The 20272-nt window shown below is 46.2% G+C and overlaps 1 protein-coding gene across 1 annotated transcript; it reads right to left on the bottom strand.

Annotated features, from left to right (window-relative positions):
• Positions 1–11011: 11011 nt before the first annotated feature.
• On the bottom strand, positions 11012–17217 carry LOC136456201 (aldehyde dehydrogenase family 2 member C4-like). Its single transcript, XM_066455982.1, has 8 exons — positions 16938–17217; positions 13138–13280; positions 12590–13063; positions 12332–12505; positions 12064–12201; positions 11829–11966; positions 11652–11713; positions 11012–11564 (listed from the first exon to the last, which is right to left on the bottom strand). Exons 1-8 carry the CDS (start codon positions 17035–17037, stop codon positions 11291–11293), a joined length of 1503 nt encoding a protein of 500 aa, XP_066312079.1. The 5' UTR covers positions 17038–17217; the 3' UTR covers positions 11012–11290.
• Positions 17218–20272: the final 3055 nt, after the last annotated feature.

Below are 20272 nucleotides of genomic sequence, written 5' to 3'. Positions count from 1 at the left end.
CCATGTTTGCAAGGTTAGTGGAATAAGCATTCAAATCAATATTGTAACATTTTCCACAACCTTGACTAGTGGAGGTAGCAGAGGCATCCTTTGCCTTAGAGGGATGTGAGTTGCTATTCCAAAGAATGTTATATTGCAGCTTAAGTTCTTTGTGCTTTTCATCTAAGTCACAATACATTTTCTTGAGAGCGATATTTTCTTTCTTTGTGATAGCATGGTCCCCTTGTTCTTTGGCCAAGGCCTTGCACAAGGATTCTACCTCACTTCTCTCTAATGCAAGAGCTTCTTTGCTAGCAATGTAGAGATCCTCTTGTTGGATAAGAGTCTCTTCTCTAGATTCTAGCTCAGCTTGGACACTCTCTAAATCCTACATTAGCTTAGTGATGAATAATTTGGTCTTTCCATCTAAATTTTTAGTTATCATGTTTAATTCTTCATCACTAGATTCATCATCACTAGAGCTATCACTAATATCACTACTAGAGATATCACTAGGAGGTGGAGGAGCTTTGGCCTTGGATTTAGATTTTACCTTGTCACCCTTTGCCATAAGACAAATGTGAGAAGAGTAGTAGTCATCATCGGACATGTTGGTGAAGAGTCTTGGTGAAGAAGATGGCTCATGGATAGCAATCGTTGCAACTTTCTCATCTTCTTCACTTGAGATTTCTTTAGTTGAGTCCCATTCATGCCTAATGTGAGCCTCTCCCATGAACTTCTTGCTCTTTCTACAGTTGGCTTTCTTCTCTTTCTTGTCCTTCTTGTATTTGTTGTCCTCGATCTCACATGGACACTTGGCAATAAAGTAATCGGTGTTTCCACAATTGTAGCATGTCTTCTTTTTCTTGTTTGGGAAACTTCTCTTCACTACCTTGTAGCCTTGCTTCTTTAGCACCTTGTGATACCTTCTCATAAAGAGAGCAACATCATCCACTTTCTCATATTGGTCATCATCATGTTCACTCTCACTAGAGGATGAGGTGGTCTCTACTCTTTCTTGAACTTGCTTGCTTGCCTTGGGTTTGCTAGTTGAAGCTTACTTGTTGATCTTGGACTTGCTAGTAGAGACTTGCTTGCTTGATTTGTTGGCATTGAGAGCTACATCCTTGTTGATCTTGATGCCTTCTAGTTTTGCTTGCAATTTTCTAAGTTTCTTCCTCTCATTTGCTTCTTCTCTTTGCATATCAAAGGTCAAGATCCTCCTAAGTACATCATTTGGTATGAAGTACTCAAACTTCTTCTTGTCTTTAATTAAAGTGACTACGGTCTCATTTCTAGGTGAATAAGCTTCCAACATAAGCTTCCAACATAATCTTGACAACTTTATGATCATCTAGCTCGTCACAACCATAGCCTCTAATCTTGCCCACCATTGTCATCAACCTATCAAACATCTCTTGTGGCCCTTCTCCATCCAAGATAAATAATCGATTGAGCTTGGACATCAACAAATCAATTCTTGCTTTTCTCACTTTATCAATTCCTTCATGTGCAAGATGCAAAATATCCCAAATTTGCTTGGCAACATCCACACCAATCACTCTATTGTACTCATCACCATCCAAGGCACTAAGTAGCACACTAGTAGCTTGACCGTTGAGGTGGATGATTCTCATTTCTTCCATGATTGGATTCTTGGGATCAACAGGTGGCTCAAATCCAATGCAAACAACCTCCCAAATTCTAGGATGAAGACCTATAAGATAGGCTCTCATCAAGTGCTTCCATCTGGCAAAGTTAGTCTCATCAAAATGGGGTATGTTGCCCGTGGGTACATTGACGAAATACTTGCGATCATGGTTAGTCATAGATAGAAGAATAGTTAAAGGATATGGCAGCATATTTATTGTTGTCATTCTTCTTGCCCTTTCCTTTCTTATCCTTCTTGCTATGTACTTGGTAGGACTCATCATCATCACCATCTTCGGAGCTACTAGATAGCTCACTTGAAGATGCATTGGAGGCTTTTGCTTCTTGTTCCTTCTTCTTTCTTGCTTCTCTTCTTTTTCTTCTAGCTTATCTCTTGAGTCTTCTTTCTTCTTTTCTTGCTTTCTTCTCTTCTAACTGTTGCTGCTCCTTCTTCTTCTCTCTTGCTTCTCTATTCTCTTTTCTAGCTGCTCTTTTTCTTCTTCTTTCTTCTTCATTTTGAGCTTTTTCGGCATCGATTGCCTTCAGCTATGGGAGCGTGGAGTTGCTCGCTGTAGAGGCGCTAAGCTCATTATTGTCGGTGTCATACAGCCCAACATCCTCTGGATCGATGTTGATGGGCTTCACGACACTAGATCCTCCCTCGGGCTCCATACCTCACATGGTGAAGCGCACACGAGGTAACCCGCTCCAATACCACTTGTAGGATCTTTAATACGCCTAGAGGGGGTGAATAGGCCTGTAAAAATTCAACTTAAACTGAAATCAAATTCACCCATGGCAATGGCGCTCTATGAGCATGGCACTGTCCTACCTGTAGGAGAGATTAGTTCATAGTTCAAAATCTACCCAACAAAATTTAGATAGGGTAAATTTCTTAGCTTCCTGCAAGGTGGTAGATCACAGATTGATAGCTAAAAGTGGTGGGAACACCACACATAAGTAGATTGGCCTCAATTCTAGAAATCACCTCAACAACAACAAGAACACAAGTGAAACAACACAAGCACAAGGTGACACAAGGATTTATCCCATGGTTCAGCTTGCCACCAAGGCTTGCCTATGTCAACATTATTGAGGTATACCACTAAGGCTTAGGGATTTGCAACCCTACCTCATTCTCAAATCAAGAGAGTGAACTCTTGAGATGAGGGGTGATTTTACTCACTGCAAGAGGTGGTTACAAACCTCCTGGGGCTCCCACACAAGTTGGCAAGCTCTACGGGCGACACCCTAGCCGACTAGGAGCCAAGCTCCAAGAGTAACAAACACAACCACCAGCTAATACATGAACTACGTGATCTTTAGAGTTTAGGAATCAATGAAGATGCTCTCTTATCAAGTTTTGGACCCTTATCCCTCAAGGATTGATGGGGAAATCAATGGATTAGCTTAGGGGCTTGAGGTCAACAATGGAGTGAGAGAGAGAGCTCCTGGTCTATTTTGAGTGTGCTAAAGTGAGGAAGAAGGGTGCAGGTTGGTTCATTTTGTTTTTTATCTCTCTATTCCGTTGGGAAAGAAAGGGAAAGGTAAATATACCTCCTAGGCCCCAATGGTCACTTAAATCACAGATAGCCGTTGGGGATAAAAAGAAAAGGTATATATACCCCCAGCCCCCAATAGACATTTCACCCAAGAGGTCGGGTGAGACGAGGTCTGTGGCCTTGAGGTTGGGCAAGACAAGGCTGCCACCAAAGGGTCAGGCAAGCCGAAGCCCGTGACCAAAGGGTCAGGCAAGACGAAGCCCGTGACCAAAGGGTTGGGAGAGCCGGAGCCCATGACCTAAAGGGTCGGGCGAGCCAGAGCCCACGACCAAAGGGTCGGGCGAACTAGAGCCCGCACCCAAGGGGTCGGGCAAGCCAGAGCCTGTGACCCAAAGGGTCAGGTGAGACAGAGCCCGTGACCTAGGGGTCGAACGAGACAGAGCCTGTGACCAAAGGGTCGGGCGAACTGGATCCTGCACCTAAGGGGTCAAGTGAGACAGAGCCTGTGACCAAAGGGTCGGGCGAGATGGAGCCCACGACCAAAGGGTCAGGCGAACCGAAGCCCGCACCCAAGGGGTTGAGCAAGACAGAGCCCGTGACCAAAGGGTCAGACGAGACGGAGCTCGTGACCAAAGGGTCGGGCGACCCAGAGCCCACACCCAAGGGGTCGGGCGAGTCGAAGCTCGCACCCCGCAAGATAGTAAGGATAATAGTGAAGTGTAAACTATCTTGGCTGTGAATCTGAGGATGCATGTGGTTGTTCGAGCACTTGGTAGCATAGATTAGCTTAAGCATTGTGCCCCCTTTATAGTATGGCTTTTCCTATACTCAAAATCAATATATAAAAGAATTTAAACATCCTTTGAGTTTGAAGCCATCTATATTTATAGTTGGGGCTCCTCTATTTCATGTAGCATCCTCGAATATAAATTCTCTACTTGTCATCTCGATAAATCTCATTAGTTCTCTAATTACGAGGTTATTATCACCAAAACCCACAATTAAGGCTTGATTGCACTTTCAATGGTCTATGGTTCTAAGGTTGTCCTCCTGACCAACCTCGACTATGGAGCACCAAGGGTCAGGGTGTATGATGAATAGGGAGCCAAGGCATCCCTCGAGGATGCCATGGACCAGTTAGATGAAGCGCGCGATGTTGCCCTTCTCCGCTCGACCAAGTACCAGTAAGCATTGCGTTGATACCACAACCATCGAGTGTGGGATCGGGCCTTCAACGTTAGGGACCTGGAGCTCCACCTTGTCCAAAGCAACAAGAACCACCACAAGCTCTCTTCGATGTGGAAGGGACCGTACATGGAAACAAATGATGAGTTAAACTGGTCAGACCATAAGAAACCTATGCCCTAGCAGCTACGACATTTTTGCTCACCAGTGTGATTAGAGTTTTTTCCCGCACCCCGAGCTTTTTGAGCCTTAAATACGAAAAGAGTCAGAATGCATTTAAGAGTATATCTGCCTAGCAAACATTCTCTATGCCCGACCCTTTCTCACATTGAGACCTAGAAGCAAGGGTTGTGGAAACGAACGCTGAGTAAAACTGGTCGGACTACAAGAAACCTACGCCCCAGCAGCTACAACATTTTTGCTCACCAATGTGATCAGAGTTTGCTCACCTGCACCCCGAGCTTTACAGCCTTAATGATAGAAAGGGTCGGAACACATTAACCTTTTTATACAAAAAGAGGAGAAGGGCTAAAAATCTATTTGGCCATAATGAATTTAAGAGCTTATCCACTTATTACAAGTTCGCCACTTGGCTTATCTGCCTAACTAATTTCTTGGGGGGATGATCTCATCCTCTATCTCCACAGGTAAGTCCTATGCTAGTGGGTCACCCAAGTTGATCAGATGGCTCAGGCCACTACTAAGAGATGGGTAAGGAGCAGTAGGATGCTCCATGCGGGTTAGGCTGACTCCGTCATGAACAACGGACCTAGATTCCTCTCAGACATATTCGATAAGAGCTCCTCGAACCTATTACTCGAGCCATCGAGGTAAGTCCTATACCAGCGGGCCACCTAGGTCAATTGGATGGCTCGAGCCACTACTGAGAGATGGGTAAGGAGCAGTAGGATGCCCTATGTGGGCTATGCCGACTCTATCACGAACAAAGGACCCGGATTCCACTCGGACATATCCGGTAAGAGCTCCCTGAACCCATCACTCGAGCCATCGATGTAACTTTACCGACCCCCACTTTACTTTTCTAGTGCATGAGCATTCATTCATCCATTCTCATACATCCAAGCATCGCAAATGTAATTATTGCATCGCAACGCTTCACGTCGCGTCACGAAGTGGTAGTCGTCTCATTCAACATGAGCGGTGACTGACTGGGGTTTAAAGGTTGGCCCGTGAAGGGCTCAAGGCTGCCTCACGTCAGAAGCAGATAGGGTCATCTTGATCTTCTCGTATGATCCTAACCTCGAGCTATGCCCATAGAATCTCCATCGAGGGGAGGCTAGTGGGCCACCTGAGTCAGTCTCTAGAATGACTCAGGCATCTACCAAGAGGCGGGTTAAGGAGCAGTGGAATGCCACATGAGGGCTATGCCGACCCCATTATGAATGACAAACCTGGATTACACTCGAACATACCCATTAGCGAGCTCACTGAGCGTGACACTCGAGCCATCGAGGCAAGTGATGCTAGCTCAACCCCTTCGATTGTGGAAACCACAGACGGGGTGACGGTCACAAAGATGACCCGACCCTCGACTAGACCCCCGCTATGCACATGGGCTCGAGGAAAGTTGGACTCGTAAGAAGACCGAATGCACGGTCATAGAACGATGGCTCAGATCCTAGGGAGGGGGTACGTACGAAAACTAAGAATAATGTTTCTAAAACAAGAGACGTTTTCTCCTACTAGTTTCGCTATCATCTCCTCAATCTTTAGTGAAACCTAACCCCGACGATGGCATGGGGTTAGGTCTCACTTAGGGGCTGATTGATAAGGGCATATATATACCCTTTCTGAAATAGTCATCGTCCCCGACCCTTTCTCACGTTAAAAACCTAGAGGCAAGGGTTGCGGAAACAAACGCCGAGTAAAACTGGTCGGACTACAAGAAACCTATGCCCTAGCAGCTACGGCACCCTTGCTTACCAGCGTGACCAGAGTTTTCTTGCCCATGCCTTGAGCTCTACAGTCTTAACAAAAGGAAGGGTCGGAGCGCTTTAACCCCTTTTTACACATAAAAAGGGAGAAAGAACAAATTCGTTTAACGGAAACAAAAGAACAGACTTGTTCAACCAAAACAAAAGAACAGACTTGTTCAGTTGAAACAAAAGAACAGACTTGTTCAAATGAAATAAAAGGGATGGAACTTGTCCGCTTATTACAGATACGCCGCCTGACCTATCTGACTAAACTAACCCCTAGGGGGATTATTTCATCTTCTATCTTAGCAGCAAGGTCATGCGCTAGGGGGCCACCTCCTTCTCAATGATGTCCAGCTTGATGTTAGTATAGATGGGCGCGAAGCCTTGGCTCATCGTTGCCAGATCGATGTTCTCATAATGAGAACGGGCGATCGCGAATGATCGATGAACGTTGAAGTAAAGCATGCCCCTCGCCATATCATGTGCCTGGTCTATAATCTGAGTGGCACGAATCATGAGGGAGCTTGTCTCCTGCTCTAGGGCTAGCTTGAGCTCATCGTAGACCAGCTGGACCACGACATGCAGGCTATCATGTTCGTCGCTCTCCTTCTAGAGGGTGTCCTTCACCTCGCTGAGCTCCTTCTCTAGGCCATGGCTCTTCACCACCTCCGCCCTGAGCCTATCATCGAGACCTGCCCAAGTCATGTATCGACCGTGTTAGAAGGCTCACCATGGATTCCAGGGAGAAAACACAACAAGAGAAACCAGAGACTTATCGTTCACATCTGCTCGAAGCCTGCGCACTTATCGTGCTGCCGGGTCAACTCGGCCTCTAGGCACCGGACCTCCTCTTGGCGCTGCCCGACCTCCACGGCGAGCCCAACAGACACGTCCTCGACTGCAACCTTCAAGACCCTCTCCCTCCGGAGCTCCTTCTTGAGGTGGCTGACCCACTGCTGAGCGTCGGTACGCTCCTAGTGAACCAGCTCAGTCCCCGCACAGAGCTCCTCTATGGCCCGAAGCAAATCATCCTGCTCCATCCATAGTCGTTCGGCCTCCACGTCGTCCGTGCATGCCCTCTTGATCAGGGCCGTGGGTGTTGTTGCGAGCGTCCTTCTCCCTAACTCGGAGGTTGGCCACCTCCTAGGCGGTAGGGGCAAGCTCAGCCACCTCCTAATGGGTGGCAGTGAGCTGTGCAGATAGCCCCTCACTCCGCCGTGTCTCCTCAGCAAGGAGCTAGGACTTCTCTTAGCTACGAGCCATAAGGACCTACGAAGAAGACAAGACTTAGAGGCGCGAAAGTAGAACATAAGGGTCGGAAGCATGGTCATATCTTACCTGGCCGACCGGGGTGATAATGTCATGCATCGAGCTCAGCATGGTAGTTAGGGTGTGAACTGCGCCCCAACCTCCATGTGGACGCTCCCCCATTCCCTCTCCTCTATCGCTTCATCGAGGGCAGCCACCTAGACCAAAGACCAGGACGTCCCAGCGCCGACCTCAAGCGGCGCTGACCTCTTTGGCAGCAGCAACTCCTCTAGAGCGGCTCCTCTAGCAACAGAGGGGGCAGGTGACGCGAACATGGAGGCCTACCCTATCGCCACATCCATGAAGGATGCCTCGAGAGTGCCCCTTCCCATCCACCCTGCTGTGGACATGGCCACCTGCATGAACGGTGGCTCCGGCCATACCTCCTCCGCCTGCGACACTGAGGACACGATTGGTCGCGGTGCACCCGCTATGGGCGCCCCGGACACGCCCTCCTCCACCTGCTCTCCTGTGGACACAGCCACCGACTGCGCCTCAACGGTCGATGCCGTGGTGGCCCCGATGCCACTCACGCTCACCACCACCATGGCACTAGCTGGCTCCTGGCATGTTTGCCAAAGGAGAATCTTCTTTGGAGCAAGTCATAGGAGAGTCCCATGCCCTCCGACGCTGCAAGGAACAAGGCGGTCCGATTGTGGCAAAAGTTGGTTAAGACAAAAGGACGAAGGAACTCTTGACTCACCTTGATGCCATCATATGAGGACGTTTTGGGGCCGGCTTGCCTGACCCCGGCTGCTCCTCGTTGGCATGTTGCCGCTTTGAGCCCTCCCTCGGCTCGGAGGGCTCAGACGAATCAACATGGCCGCCCCCCGCCAACTCCAGAGGCGCTGCCGAGGGCTCGGACGGGGCAGGGTGACCTATTTCTGCTGGCTTCGGGCCCACCGTCGAAGGTCTGAACGAGGCGAGGTGGCCTGGCTCCTCTGGTTCCGAGGCCGCCGTCGAAGGTTTAGATGTGGTAGGGGTTTTGTTTCTGCCGGCTCCAGGGGCGCGTCCTCCCCCTCCTGCCTTATGACATGCCACAGGAAGGGCCCCGCCTATGGCAAAGGAGGGTCCTCATCCCCGACGGTCAGATCATCCCATGGGATGGGCGACAAGGAGCCGTCATATTCCTCTTCTTCTTCCTCCTCTTCTTCCAATGAGCCTTGACGCCGCTTCCCTCGCTGCAGCTTCGCTCGCTGCTTCGACCGTTGTTTCTTCTCCTCGTCGTCCTTCTTCTTCTTCCGTTGTTCATCCACGGCACAGTTCGCCACCATCATGGCCGCGTGCTCTAGCAGCGGGGCAACGGAGTCCCGGAAGACTAACCCCGCCAACAGCTCGATGAAGCCCGCGTCAGGTCGCATCACAGGATGCCCTAGGGTTAAGAACACGGCATCAACCTCCCCCCGTGTCCTCCTTGATGGGCTGCGCGACCTTGCTATCGTGGAGCGGCCCCTGGGCGAGCGTCGTCCTGATGAGCTGCGCATCGGGCGTCATCCCATACAGCGGGAAGACGCGCACCATCAGGGGTGCCACCCTTCTCGTGTGATACCCCCGATGACGCCGGCCCCATGAAGGTCGTGGGTCTTCAGGAACGCGATGGCCTTAAGGAGATCACGCATCCTCTTCTTCTCCTTGACGGGTGGCTCCCATAGCCATGATGGCGGAACCTCCTCGATCAGACGCCCGGAGAAGACAGGCAAGGGCACGGCAGGATCATCTTTCGGGTAGAACTAATGCGAGTGCCACCCCTTGTTGGATCTAGAAAGCTGGCAAGGCATGTACTCCGCCGCCTACTGCACCCGGAGGTGGATGCTCGTGCATCCCATCGGCACCGGGGTCTCCCGGCCTCTCTCCTTCTTCTTCATCAAGGAGATGGAGAAGAAATATCTCTAGAGCTCGAAGTGGGGCTCGATCCCTAGGTACCCCTCGCGGAATCAAGGGTATTTGAGTCACTTGAGATGGATATATAATGGAGATGACTAGTTGTGAGGGCTAACTCTTGGAACAACCCTAATTCATTTTTTGTCTAGGCTAAAGAGGGCTTCATGTGTAGTATAGGGAAGAGAGTGTCGGGTGATAGTTGAGTGCTCAAGTATCTTGAATTCCACGAAGAGAGGGAGGACGGGTGGGAATCTAGCGAATACCATGTACTCATGCTTCGTGATTAATGACCTAAACCATTAAGGATTTGCCTCCCTTCCTTCTACTCTCATGCTTTTGCTATTTCTATGATTTTTGGGTTATCATGGATTTTTTTAGTTCTTTACTTTTGGCTGGGATTGATTTACATTGATCTTGATACTAGGTTCCTATCGAATCAACTTCACAAGCATATTCGGTTCAAGAGTTTTCTGATGTTCCTTTTTTTTCAAGAGTTATTCCTAGATCCATGAAATTAGTTGTGAAGCTTTGATATTTTTAACGAGATATTTTAGGAAAAGACTCACCATGTGGTGGCAAAGCTAGGTTAACATTTTATCAGGTTTAAAGATCAATTAATTAGTTTTTTCCCAATTCTTTGGAGTTGTATTTCCAATTCTTTGAAGTTATTTTCTATGCCAATTTTGAAGTTCCCAAATAATTTCAAAAAATTCAAATTAAGTTCAGAAGTTCTAAAGTTCAAGGGATAAAAAGTATCCAAATTCATTGCAAAAATTATGATGTAGCTTCAGAAGTTCCAAAATTTCAGAGGAAAAACATCCAAACTCATTTCGGAAGTTCTGAAGTTTCACAAAGGGGAAATGCCTGAACTAATTTTAGAAGTTTTGACCTGATTACCTAATTTGACCTTGTGTGGTTCTGATTTGTTCTCTCACGTTTTGCTTCGGTGTTTGTTTTCGTTGTGTTTTTGTAGCAGTTTATAGGCTCAGTAGATCCAATGAGTTGTGTTTCTATATAGCATTGTTTTTAGGTTCAGTAGATCCAATGTAACTATGTGAGGTTGGCGATTACTAGAAGAGAAGTCCACGAGTTAATTTTGGACATATACCTAGATTGTTTGTTGAAAAATTATTTGCTTCGCAGTCACTTCACTCTAGTCATTACAGTCTTGAATTTATAAAACACTAGAGATTTTATATGGTGTAATATAATTGTATATCACAGAACCAAAGCCTCTCGCTAACATAATTGAGCTCATATGTGGAACACCTATTCATGTTCCACATGAGTGTCAGAGGCCCACCTCTCAAAATAGTCTGAATTTTGAAAGGTGGATCTCTTAAGAGGCTTGCATCTATTAATACATTTTAAGAGTAGGTCCTATATTGTGCGTCTTCATAAATATGCCAACCACTTCTGAAAAAAAATCTAATTATTTCTGGAGTCACGAACATGTTTTGACCGTCTCTGTAAATTAAATGGGTTGTCTTCTAAAATTGTTTGTGTAGCAGTGATAATGACAACCCTTGATCAGCAAAAACAAAAGACTATTGCCACTAAGACATCTTGTCCAAGCTAAACTTGAATTTATAAAACACTAAAGAGTTTATATGGTGTACTTAGCATACTATATATCACAGAACGAAAACCTCTGACGACTCTCGCCAACATAAATGAGCTCGTATGTCGAACACCTGTTCATGTTCTGCAGCTACACATCAGCCACAAACCAGAGACGAACACAAGCAGCAACTCAGCTGTGAGCACGCAGGCATGTACACTGCACAAGAAGAGATCGAATGGTTCCATCGGTCCCGGCCGGTGGCAGTCGGTGGATGGCTCAACTCAATACCACGGCGAGTCCGGGAGCGCGGTGATGACGCTCTTGACCTGCAGGTACTTTTCCATGGCCGCGAGCCCCTGGTCCCGGCCGAATCCGCTCATCTTGTACCCGCCGAAGGGCGCGTCCGGGTCGAAGGCGTAGTAGCAGTTCACCCACACGGTGCCCGCGCGCACCGACCGCGACACCCGGTTGGCGATGTCCAGGCTCTTGGTCACGATGCCGGCGGCGAGCCCGTACCTGGTGCAGTTGGCCTTCTCGATCACCTCATCAACCGTCCTGGAAGAAGAGATGTGCAAGCAACGGCCAGTCAGAATGCTAAGGGACCATCATACCAAGTTCGGTGTTAGTGTGTGGTGTACGTACCTGAACTTCATAAGGGACATGACGGGGCCGAAGATCTCTTCCTGCGCGATCTTCATGTCCTCCTGCTCAATCAATCCATCCATCCATATGTCCATATGAGCATGCGTCAGTGACTTGCCATTGTTTCTAATTGCAATGGTGTATGTATTTTCGATGTGTCGTGCTCGTCGAACTTACCGTGACATCGACAAAGATGGTGGGCTCAATGTAGTACCCTTTGTCGGCGGCGGGCTTGCCGCCGGTGAGCAGGGTGGCTCCCTCGCACTTGCCATGCTCAATGTACTTTAGGACCCTCTCAAATTGGTCCTTGTCAACCTAGCACGACGAACAAAATTATTCATTCAGATGCATGCTTCCGCCATGAACTTGACTAGGCAGTCAAACAGAGCACATGCTCCGATCGTACTCATACCTGAGGACCCATGTTGGTGGTGACATCGAACGGGTCTCCAACCTTCCAGCTCTGCGCGGCCTCCACGGCCTTCTTCACAAACTCGTCATAGATCCCTTCCTGCACGTACACGCGCGATCCCGCGACGCAAACCTCTCCCTGGATTTGCATGCATGTTTCATCAGGCATCATCAGAACGGGTCTCCGTCCGTTGTTAACCAAAAAGAATTCTGCAGTCTGCACATCAGCATTTGTACAGTGTTGCCTGCAATGCAATGCAACGCCATACCTTGTTGTAGAAGATGGCGAGCCGCGAGAGGTTGACGGCCATGTCGACGTCGGCGTCGTCGAAGACGATGAGCGGCGACTTGCCGCCGAGCTCCAGCGAGACCATCTTGAGGTTGCTCCGCGCGGCCGACTCCATGATGAGGCGACCCACCTCTGTGGAGCCGGTGAAGGCCACCTGAACAATCCAATGTGAATAATCCGATGTGCCAAGCCAAGTGCTTCAGAGTTCAGACAGACTAGCGATCAATGGCGTGCTCACGCTGTCGACGTCCATGTGGGAGGTGAGCGCGGCGCCGGCGGTGGGGCCGAACCCGGGGACGACGTTGATGACTCCGTCCGGAACGCCGGCCAGCTTGGCGAGGTGCGCGTAGTAGAGAGCGGAGAGCGGCGTCTGCTCGGCGGGCTTGACGACGACGGTGCACCCGGCGGCGAGCGCGGGGCTGACCTTGAGGAAGAACATCATGGTGGGGAAGTTCCACGGGATGATGACGCCCACGACGCCGACGGGCTCCTTGAGCGTGTACCCCTGGTACTTGCCGGAGACGCGCAGCACCTCGCCGTGGATCTTGTCGGCGGCGCCCGCGTAGTAGCGCAGCATCTGCGTGGCGGCCGGGATGTCGATGATCTTGCCCAGCAGCACCAGCTTCCCGGCGTCGGCGCCGTCCAGCGCCGCCAGCTCTTCCGTGTGCTGCTCCACCAGGTCCGCCAGCTTGCTCATGATCCGGCCCCGCTCCTGGTGGTCCGCGCACCAAATTTGTCAGATAAGCTACAGTGACTTGCATTGCAAAATGGCCAGATGGGACTTACGTAGCCTGACATGCGGGGCCACTTGCCGTGCTCGAAGGCGTCCCGGGCGGACTTAACCGCCAGGTCCACATCAGCTTTGTCTGCCTCTGCTACGTGGGCCAGCACGTCGCCGGTCCGTGGGTCCCTGGTCTCGAACGTCTTGCCTGAGAAATGAAAATGCGTTGAGAGAGAGATAATAATTCACGTAATCCGTCCCGTCTGAAAAAAAAAATAAAAATCCTACCATAGTACTAGGTCAAGCTATTTTGAATTTAACAAAGTCCATATAAAATATTAATATTTATTATAACAAATCAGTTAGATTCGCCACAGAATATGTTTTCGTGTTATACCTATTTTGTTTATAAATATTGACATTTTTCTATAAACTTGATCAAACTTTAGAAGGTTTCATGATAGAGCGAAAATTGTATCCATTTCTGGACACAAGTAAATGTAAACCATAAGTAGTGTGTTAGGGATTGAAGTCAATGTCATGCAGGATGCAGGGATGAACTTTCAAGGAACATGGGCGCGATGAGAAGAGAAGGGAAAGGAAGAACTAGGAACATCTACAATTTGGACTAAAATTCTTCATGAGTTCATCTTTATGGTTTTGAACTTTGTAGCATGGTATCACAGAAACCAATAACGAAGGCGGTGTGTCTAAAATGTGACGGTAAGGTCATGACTCGTGTTTATCTAGTTACTCGAGGTCAATTCCAAAATTATGTCCCAAATATACACGTCCATATGTCCTCTATCACCTCACAAAATTTGAAACTAGAATATAATTTGTACAAAGAGAAACAAAAAAGAAAAATCTCTTTAAGGTGTTGGTTACGCTGACTTAAATAGTTGGAGGGAGTAAATTGAACCAAATGTTAATTCAAGGGGTTATTTGACATAGGTCAAACTTAGAGGGAGTAATATGGACTTTTTCCAAAGGTTTGTGAAACCTAGCAAAGGAGTTTTTTTTTTTTGACTCCTAGCAAAGGCGTTTTTTCCTAGGTACGTGTTGAAGGGGAGAAGGAAAAGTTGTGGTTAGCAAAAGCGGACACGGTAACCGACACACACGGCGCCCCATTTGAGGAGCATGACGTCATGGATGCGTCATGGGGCATGAAGTCCACGGGTAGTAAAAGTACGCCACGGCTGCTGCAGGTTGAAGGCAGGATGCGGAAGCAAAAGACGTTTGGACTTGGAGTTGGAGAGCCAAATTAAAGCTGGAAAGCTATAACTTGTCAAAAAAAAAAAAAAACTGGCAAGCTATCAGCTATGGTTTGACTAGACAAGTATGCGTTTGGCTTTGCCACGTCTCATTTCAGGGAAACGCAAATCAGAGGAAATTTCGATAGTTGTTTGTTAGTAATAAAGCTCTAGGCAAGACTTCTTTCTTTTTCTAGATAAGATAGTAGCTTGTTTCAATGTATGGAATGGGTTCTAATAAAATATTTTATTTTATAGAAAAATAACAGGAAGCAGCCAAACAAAGTATTCCATTCATTCCCAGGGCGATATAATCGGGAATTTGGCATCCTCGCCTCAGGACTCATGTTCCCTTGTACTATATACATATATTTTTATAATCTCCTCTGACCAATAAGCACATGCCAAGATTATATTATTGGTGCCTTTGTTCACATTTTCGTATAAACTACTACTGGTGATGTGACAGCAACAGGCAACATCCGTCGAAGAACAGCAGGTCCTCCACATATAGTATATTTGATCTGTCGAGTGTCCCTATTTATATTTTTTAATATTATGAATAAATATTTAGTGGAAAAAAATATTTTTTCAACGGTTCCAACAACTTTCTAATATAAACACAAAATATAGAAAAGTTGTCGAGGGATGTTTGAAGAGATATAAAAAAGTGATTTTTATTGAAAATGGTTGAAGATGCTCTTTTTTATTACAAATTTTACAGTGGTCGAAAAAAACGTGAACTAACCATGGATTTAGATCGGACGGTAAAAAAATAGAAAGTACTAAAAAAAAGTACCAAAATATGTGGAGTATAGTATCCAAACATGCGGGACTTACAAAAAAAAAGAAAAGATAGTTCACGCCACACCCGCTGAGGTAGTTGCCGCCGCGTGTAGTCATGGTCATCGCCGCGCCGGAGCTGGCCACAAAGTTCGCCGATGGCGTTGACCCTGACAATCCCGCGGCGCTGCTGCTGCTACTGAGGTGGTGGCGGTGTCCAACTCTGATGTGGCGTTCTTGGCCTACCCGTCCGTGACTACAGCCACCGCCATCGCGGTGACACACGCCGACCTCATCGCTGCCATGGCCAGCGTCGCGGACGACGGCAGCGGCCGCCAGGGGCGGCCGTCCCTTCCCATGTACAGCACCCACCACCGTAAATAAAAATAGAGATGGCAACGTAACAAGGCTGTTGTTTATCAAAATAAAATAGAAAGTACCCAAAAGTACTAGTAGCACTTCCCAACCTGGCGTCCGTTCCTTCCCATGTGTAGTGCCCACCGTAGATAAAAATAGAGATGGCAACGTAAACAAGGCTCTTGTTTACTGAAAACAAAATAGAAAGTACCCCAAAGTACTGGTAGTACTTTCCAACCACCGCCGTAACAACTATGTTCGCTTATGCTGAAATTTAATTTATACGCTGATACTTATGTTTAAATGTCGCGAGAGAAAAACACGGACCATGTTCGTTTGAGCTACTTTCCAATCATAGAATAATGTTTTCCTCTTGTAACATTTCAGCATAATGCAACCAACTGAATGGACGGACCCGCGGAGGACGTTCAGATTGTAACCTATCTATTCTACTAGTCGATCCTCTATGTTTTGCGAAGGCCGGTGGAATAAAATTGCTCCAATTCGGAAATTTCAAATTTTTTGGTCATATATAAGATAAGGTTGCAATGCAAGAAATATCGTGCACGGTGGTGTCGCTTTTTTTTTACCCCTGGAAGTCTGGTAGACTTGTCTCGTGTCTCTGTACTACCCGGCAGTTTCGGGCGAGTCCACGACGACGACGGCGACAACAGTGCAAGTTGCACGTCTGCGTCGTTGGAACAAATTAACAGACGCCATCAGTGACGTGCACCTGGCTAGTATCTGGCATCTCAACGAATACAACGTTTATTTTTGACAACATCAACGAACAACGTTGACGGAGCCTACAAAGACTAGTTACTTATATTACTTATTAGTTGTTGCAGCACAAGACGATACATGCATAGATCCAGATTTGGCGCGTAGTTGAAACATGTACGCACATGGGGACCTGCAAATTAAAATGCAAAGCTTCGTCTATCGGATGGTTGGATGCATATATTATGGACAACTTTTCATTCTTCTAGAGAAGTTATATACTGTATAGTTTTCAATTATATAGCATAATAAAAAACACTGAAACTGTTAAAAATTCCTCAGAAACATTTTGCTACGTACGTACGGAAGTTTTACTAGCACTTTAGCAGGACCTTTTTTTTTCACGCTGCTGTTAGCTACTGCAGTAGGTTCCTATAGAGAGATTCCAATACGAGGGGCGGCTTCGATGGAAGCAGCACGGTTTTGCAGCAGCCTGTGCCGTGTGAAAACGGAGGCGCCGAGGGTTTTTTTTTTTTTTTTTTTTTTTTTTGAGGAAAGAGGCGCCGAGTTTTAAGGCGAAAGCGAAAGCGAAGCAAAAACAATCACACGCTGAGAATGGAATATGCTTATTCCAAGTGATCATATCGATCGAGTTCATTCAATTCGAAGTTGGGAATGAATGAAGAAGAAAGAAAGGAACGGAACGGAACAGTACGGAGTTGAGCATATGTATGTTGTTGTTATATATGTACCGGAGGCGGCGGTGACGAACTCGCCGTTGATGAAGAGCTTGGTGAACTTGATCTCCGGCACCACCATGCCCGCCGGCGCCGCCTTGCCGTTGCCCGCCATCGATGCCTCCTAGCTGCCTGTCGATTCGTCTCTGATGGATGGAGAAGAGTCCTGGAGATCCTGCTGGCCTCGGGCGGTCGGGCCTCTTATATATATTATACACACACACACGGGAAGAGATAGAAAGAGAGGACCGAGCGATATACTCGCTGCAGAGGAGAGGACTGGAGCGGTGGACTTGAGAAAGCAGAATATATTTATTATGTTTATTTATGTGTATATTGTACAGTCATCTGCTCTAATAATAATTAGGCTCTATACCATGTGTGTAGATGCGTGCTACTGAAAACATGGTTTCGTGTTAAATTTTGTGTGTTGACTTTAAAATAGAAATGTTGTCTCCTGTTAAATTTAAGATATGTGCACGGCAAAAGTGAGATGAGGACGGCGGAAACTAGGAGGTGATGTGAGATGAGCCGACAGACAAAAAAAAAAGGTGAGAGGAGTGAAAATTTCTCCGTTTAAAATTAATTAAATAAATGCTAGTGCAATAGAAAAATGAAATCCCATGTGTAAATGATAATAAGCTAGTAATTTTTATCGAATTTAATTAGGCTTGGTCAACCTTAAATCAAATAGATTTTAAGTCCCATAATAAATGGTAGTGCAATAGAAAAATGAAATCCCATATGTAAATGATAGGATATTGGCTTATGTTTAACTGTTGTACCTTTAAAACAAGGTAAAATGCAAGTCACAAGCCAGCACGTGTGTTGTGCCAAAATAGCTCGCGCGACTAGCCCATGACATAAGTGGTGCCATCAACAAAAGTTTTGTAACTCCATTCTTAAAGCGAGAAGCGTGAGAGTGAGGGATAGAAGAACATAATTTTCACTCTCCAAGGAGTCAAATAAATTCAAGTTTGACCAAATTTATATAAAATATATTAATATTTATGATATCAAATAAGCATTCTTAGATTAATTTAAAATAATATATTTTCACAATAAACCTAGAACTATAAATATTGATATTATTTTATATAAATTTGGTCAAACATAACAAAAGTTTAACTTATCTCAAATCTAATGTTATATGTTTTTCTAGGTAGGAGGTAGTATTAGATATTTTGGCTTTTAAATTAATATTAAGAAGTATAGATATAGATACGTACGTACATCCGATGCACCATTGCCCTGTTCGCTTGGCTGAATAGAGAGAAAGAATCATTGAAGTGAATCCCAAAAGGTCCAAAGTGTCTTGAAAATTAAAACACATATAGCAACAGTGATGGCTAGCTAGCTAGCTAATTGTTGCTGTGACATGGATGCGACCCATTTGTTAATCGGGAGACAGAGCAAAGGCATGTGAGTTTCCATGAAACTTCATAGACTGTGATGTGGGTCAGCGAACAAGAGCAGTATGCTTGGCAAGCAAGTTCTGAGCATCTTCCTTTGTTTATGTGACAAACGATGCTGATTCCACGATTAAGGACAAGGACGAAGATAAGAATATGCGTTAAGAACATGAGCTATCTTTATTAATTACTTTATTCTCCACAAGACCATGACTAGAATATTTCTGCTCTTAATTCTCGAGTAACTGGATTCCAAGAAAAAAAAATACATAACCAGAACGTTAGAAATACACACATGGTAGCATATATTAGCTACAGTCAGTTCTCTCTTTAGCTTAACTAGCTTTGTTTTTGAGATCAGACGTCTTTGATTTGGACGTTAGCTAGCTAGAGTTAGATGAATTTATTCTTCCATGTGTTCTTTTCCCACTAGAGTGTTGACATTTAACTGTGCAACGTACATTAGTCAATAATAATTAATGTTGGCACCCTATGTATGTATATCTTCAAAAATGCAAATACATATAGATATAACAGTCAGTCTTGAAATGTGTCCTAATAAATTATATCTAGTTTCCTTTTAAATCTGCGTTGCCGGCTCGCCGCAGCGGCGACTTCGGTGGAGCTGAGAGCTCCGACAGAGAGAGGCCAGCGAGCGCATCACGCCGTCACCCAAAACCGAGTGCCTTTGGGCGTGATTAGTCGCGGGAACTGGACCGTCGCATGGCCATCTCGCACCCTTCGATGCATTTCGTCGTGTTTGATTGTCCTACTCATATTTTTTTTTTCTGCTTCCTCTCATACAGAAGACGTGGTGCATGCATACATAAATAGAGAAATTTTATATAAGGAGGTCGACTCTATCTGTCACATCAGCTCAACACACATGCGCACACGCATGCTGCGTGTCCAAGATATTTCATCCGCGGCTGCCAACGACCTTACACTTGCAGACGGCGAGATAAGGGCGGCTTGCAAGGTGGCCACGTTCTCATGTTCCTCTATTGCTGCCGGCGGCCTGCTTCAATATTCTTCTAGACTTAACAATTTCCCAACAGACTGCGGGTTACAATTACAGCAGCATGTATATGAAAATTTTCTTCAGCTTAAGTATTGTTCATACACATACGGCCCCCGTTTGACGTGCAACGCAAATGCACGCTTTCTTCTAAGAAAAGTAGTAGTAGGACGAAATAAAATGTTTTCGAACAGAAATGGAATCCCGTATCCGTTGAAAGTTAAGCTAGAACCTTAACCATAATTTGTCCTGCAAGGATGCAACTGCAACAACCGTAAACCCGACCGATCTGTATGAGTTGGTTCGTTTATTTACAGGCAGAAGAAGAGGTCCAGGCCGGGGGCGACTAGCCTGACGCCACAACGTAACCTCCACAAGTATTGAAATCAGGCTAGCTCTTTAAAAATATATACATATATATTGATTGTTCGCCTCATTTAAAATTGATAGACCCAAGTAGCACAAGTCTGATGAACAATCCAAAGAATATTCCCATTTCTTGCATGAGCTCGCTCACAAGCAAAGCAACTACTTCAGCCTAATTGGATGCTTGTTGCGACCTTTAAGTAAAGGAGATCATACACTGCATTATGGAGCGTACTCTGCCGCGTAACAAGCAAGATGTTCACTTTGGGAGCAACTGGAGCCTGGGACTGGGAGGCTGCTATGGAGCCTAGCCACGGCAGTAGAAAGAGCAGTGGATTTATACATGATAAGTGTATGGTCAAATCTGTTGATGCTTGGAGCAATCAGAGTTCAGAGACTTTGTTGATTTGCCTCTGGGTATTCTGACCTCCATATAGTATTGGCCCATAATAATTTAATATCCGTTAATTCATAGTTAGTTGTATAAACTATCCAAAACGGACTCCTTTGCTGTCATGCAGCAACATCAGAAAGAATCAGCTCCGATGGGACAT

Source organism: Miscanthus floridulus, chromosome 6 (assembly GCF_019320115.1).
Source record: "Miscanthus floridulus cultivar M001 chromosome 6, ASM1932011v1, whole genome shotgun sequence".
NCBI classification, from domain to species: Eukaryota; Viridiplantae; Streptophyta; class Magnoliopsida; order Poales; family Poaceae; genus Miscanthus; species Miscanthus floridulus.
This window is presented reverse-complemented; position numbering and strand designations above follow the sequence as displayed.

Excerpts from the sequence above, each read along its gene's own strand:
- LOC136456201 (XM_066455982.1), bottom strand. The coding sequence starts at position 17,037 with ATGGCGGGCAACGGCAAGGCGGCGCCGGCGGGCATGGTGGTGCCGGAG. Across the intron at positions 13,281-16,937 it reads GTTCGTCACCGCCGCCTCCG|GCAAGACGTTCGAGACCAGG; the intron begins GTACATATATAA and ends TTCATTTCTCAG. Across the intron at positions 11,967-12,063 it reads CCACCAACATGGGTCCTCAG|GTTGACAAGGACCAATTTGA; the intron begins GTATGAGTACGA and ends TCGTCGTGCTAG.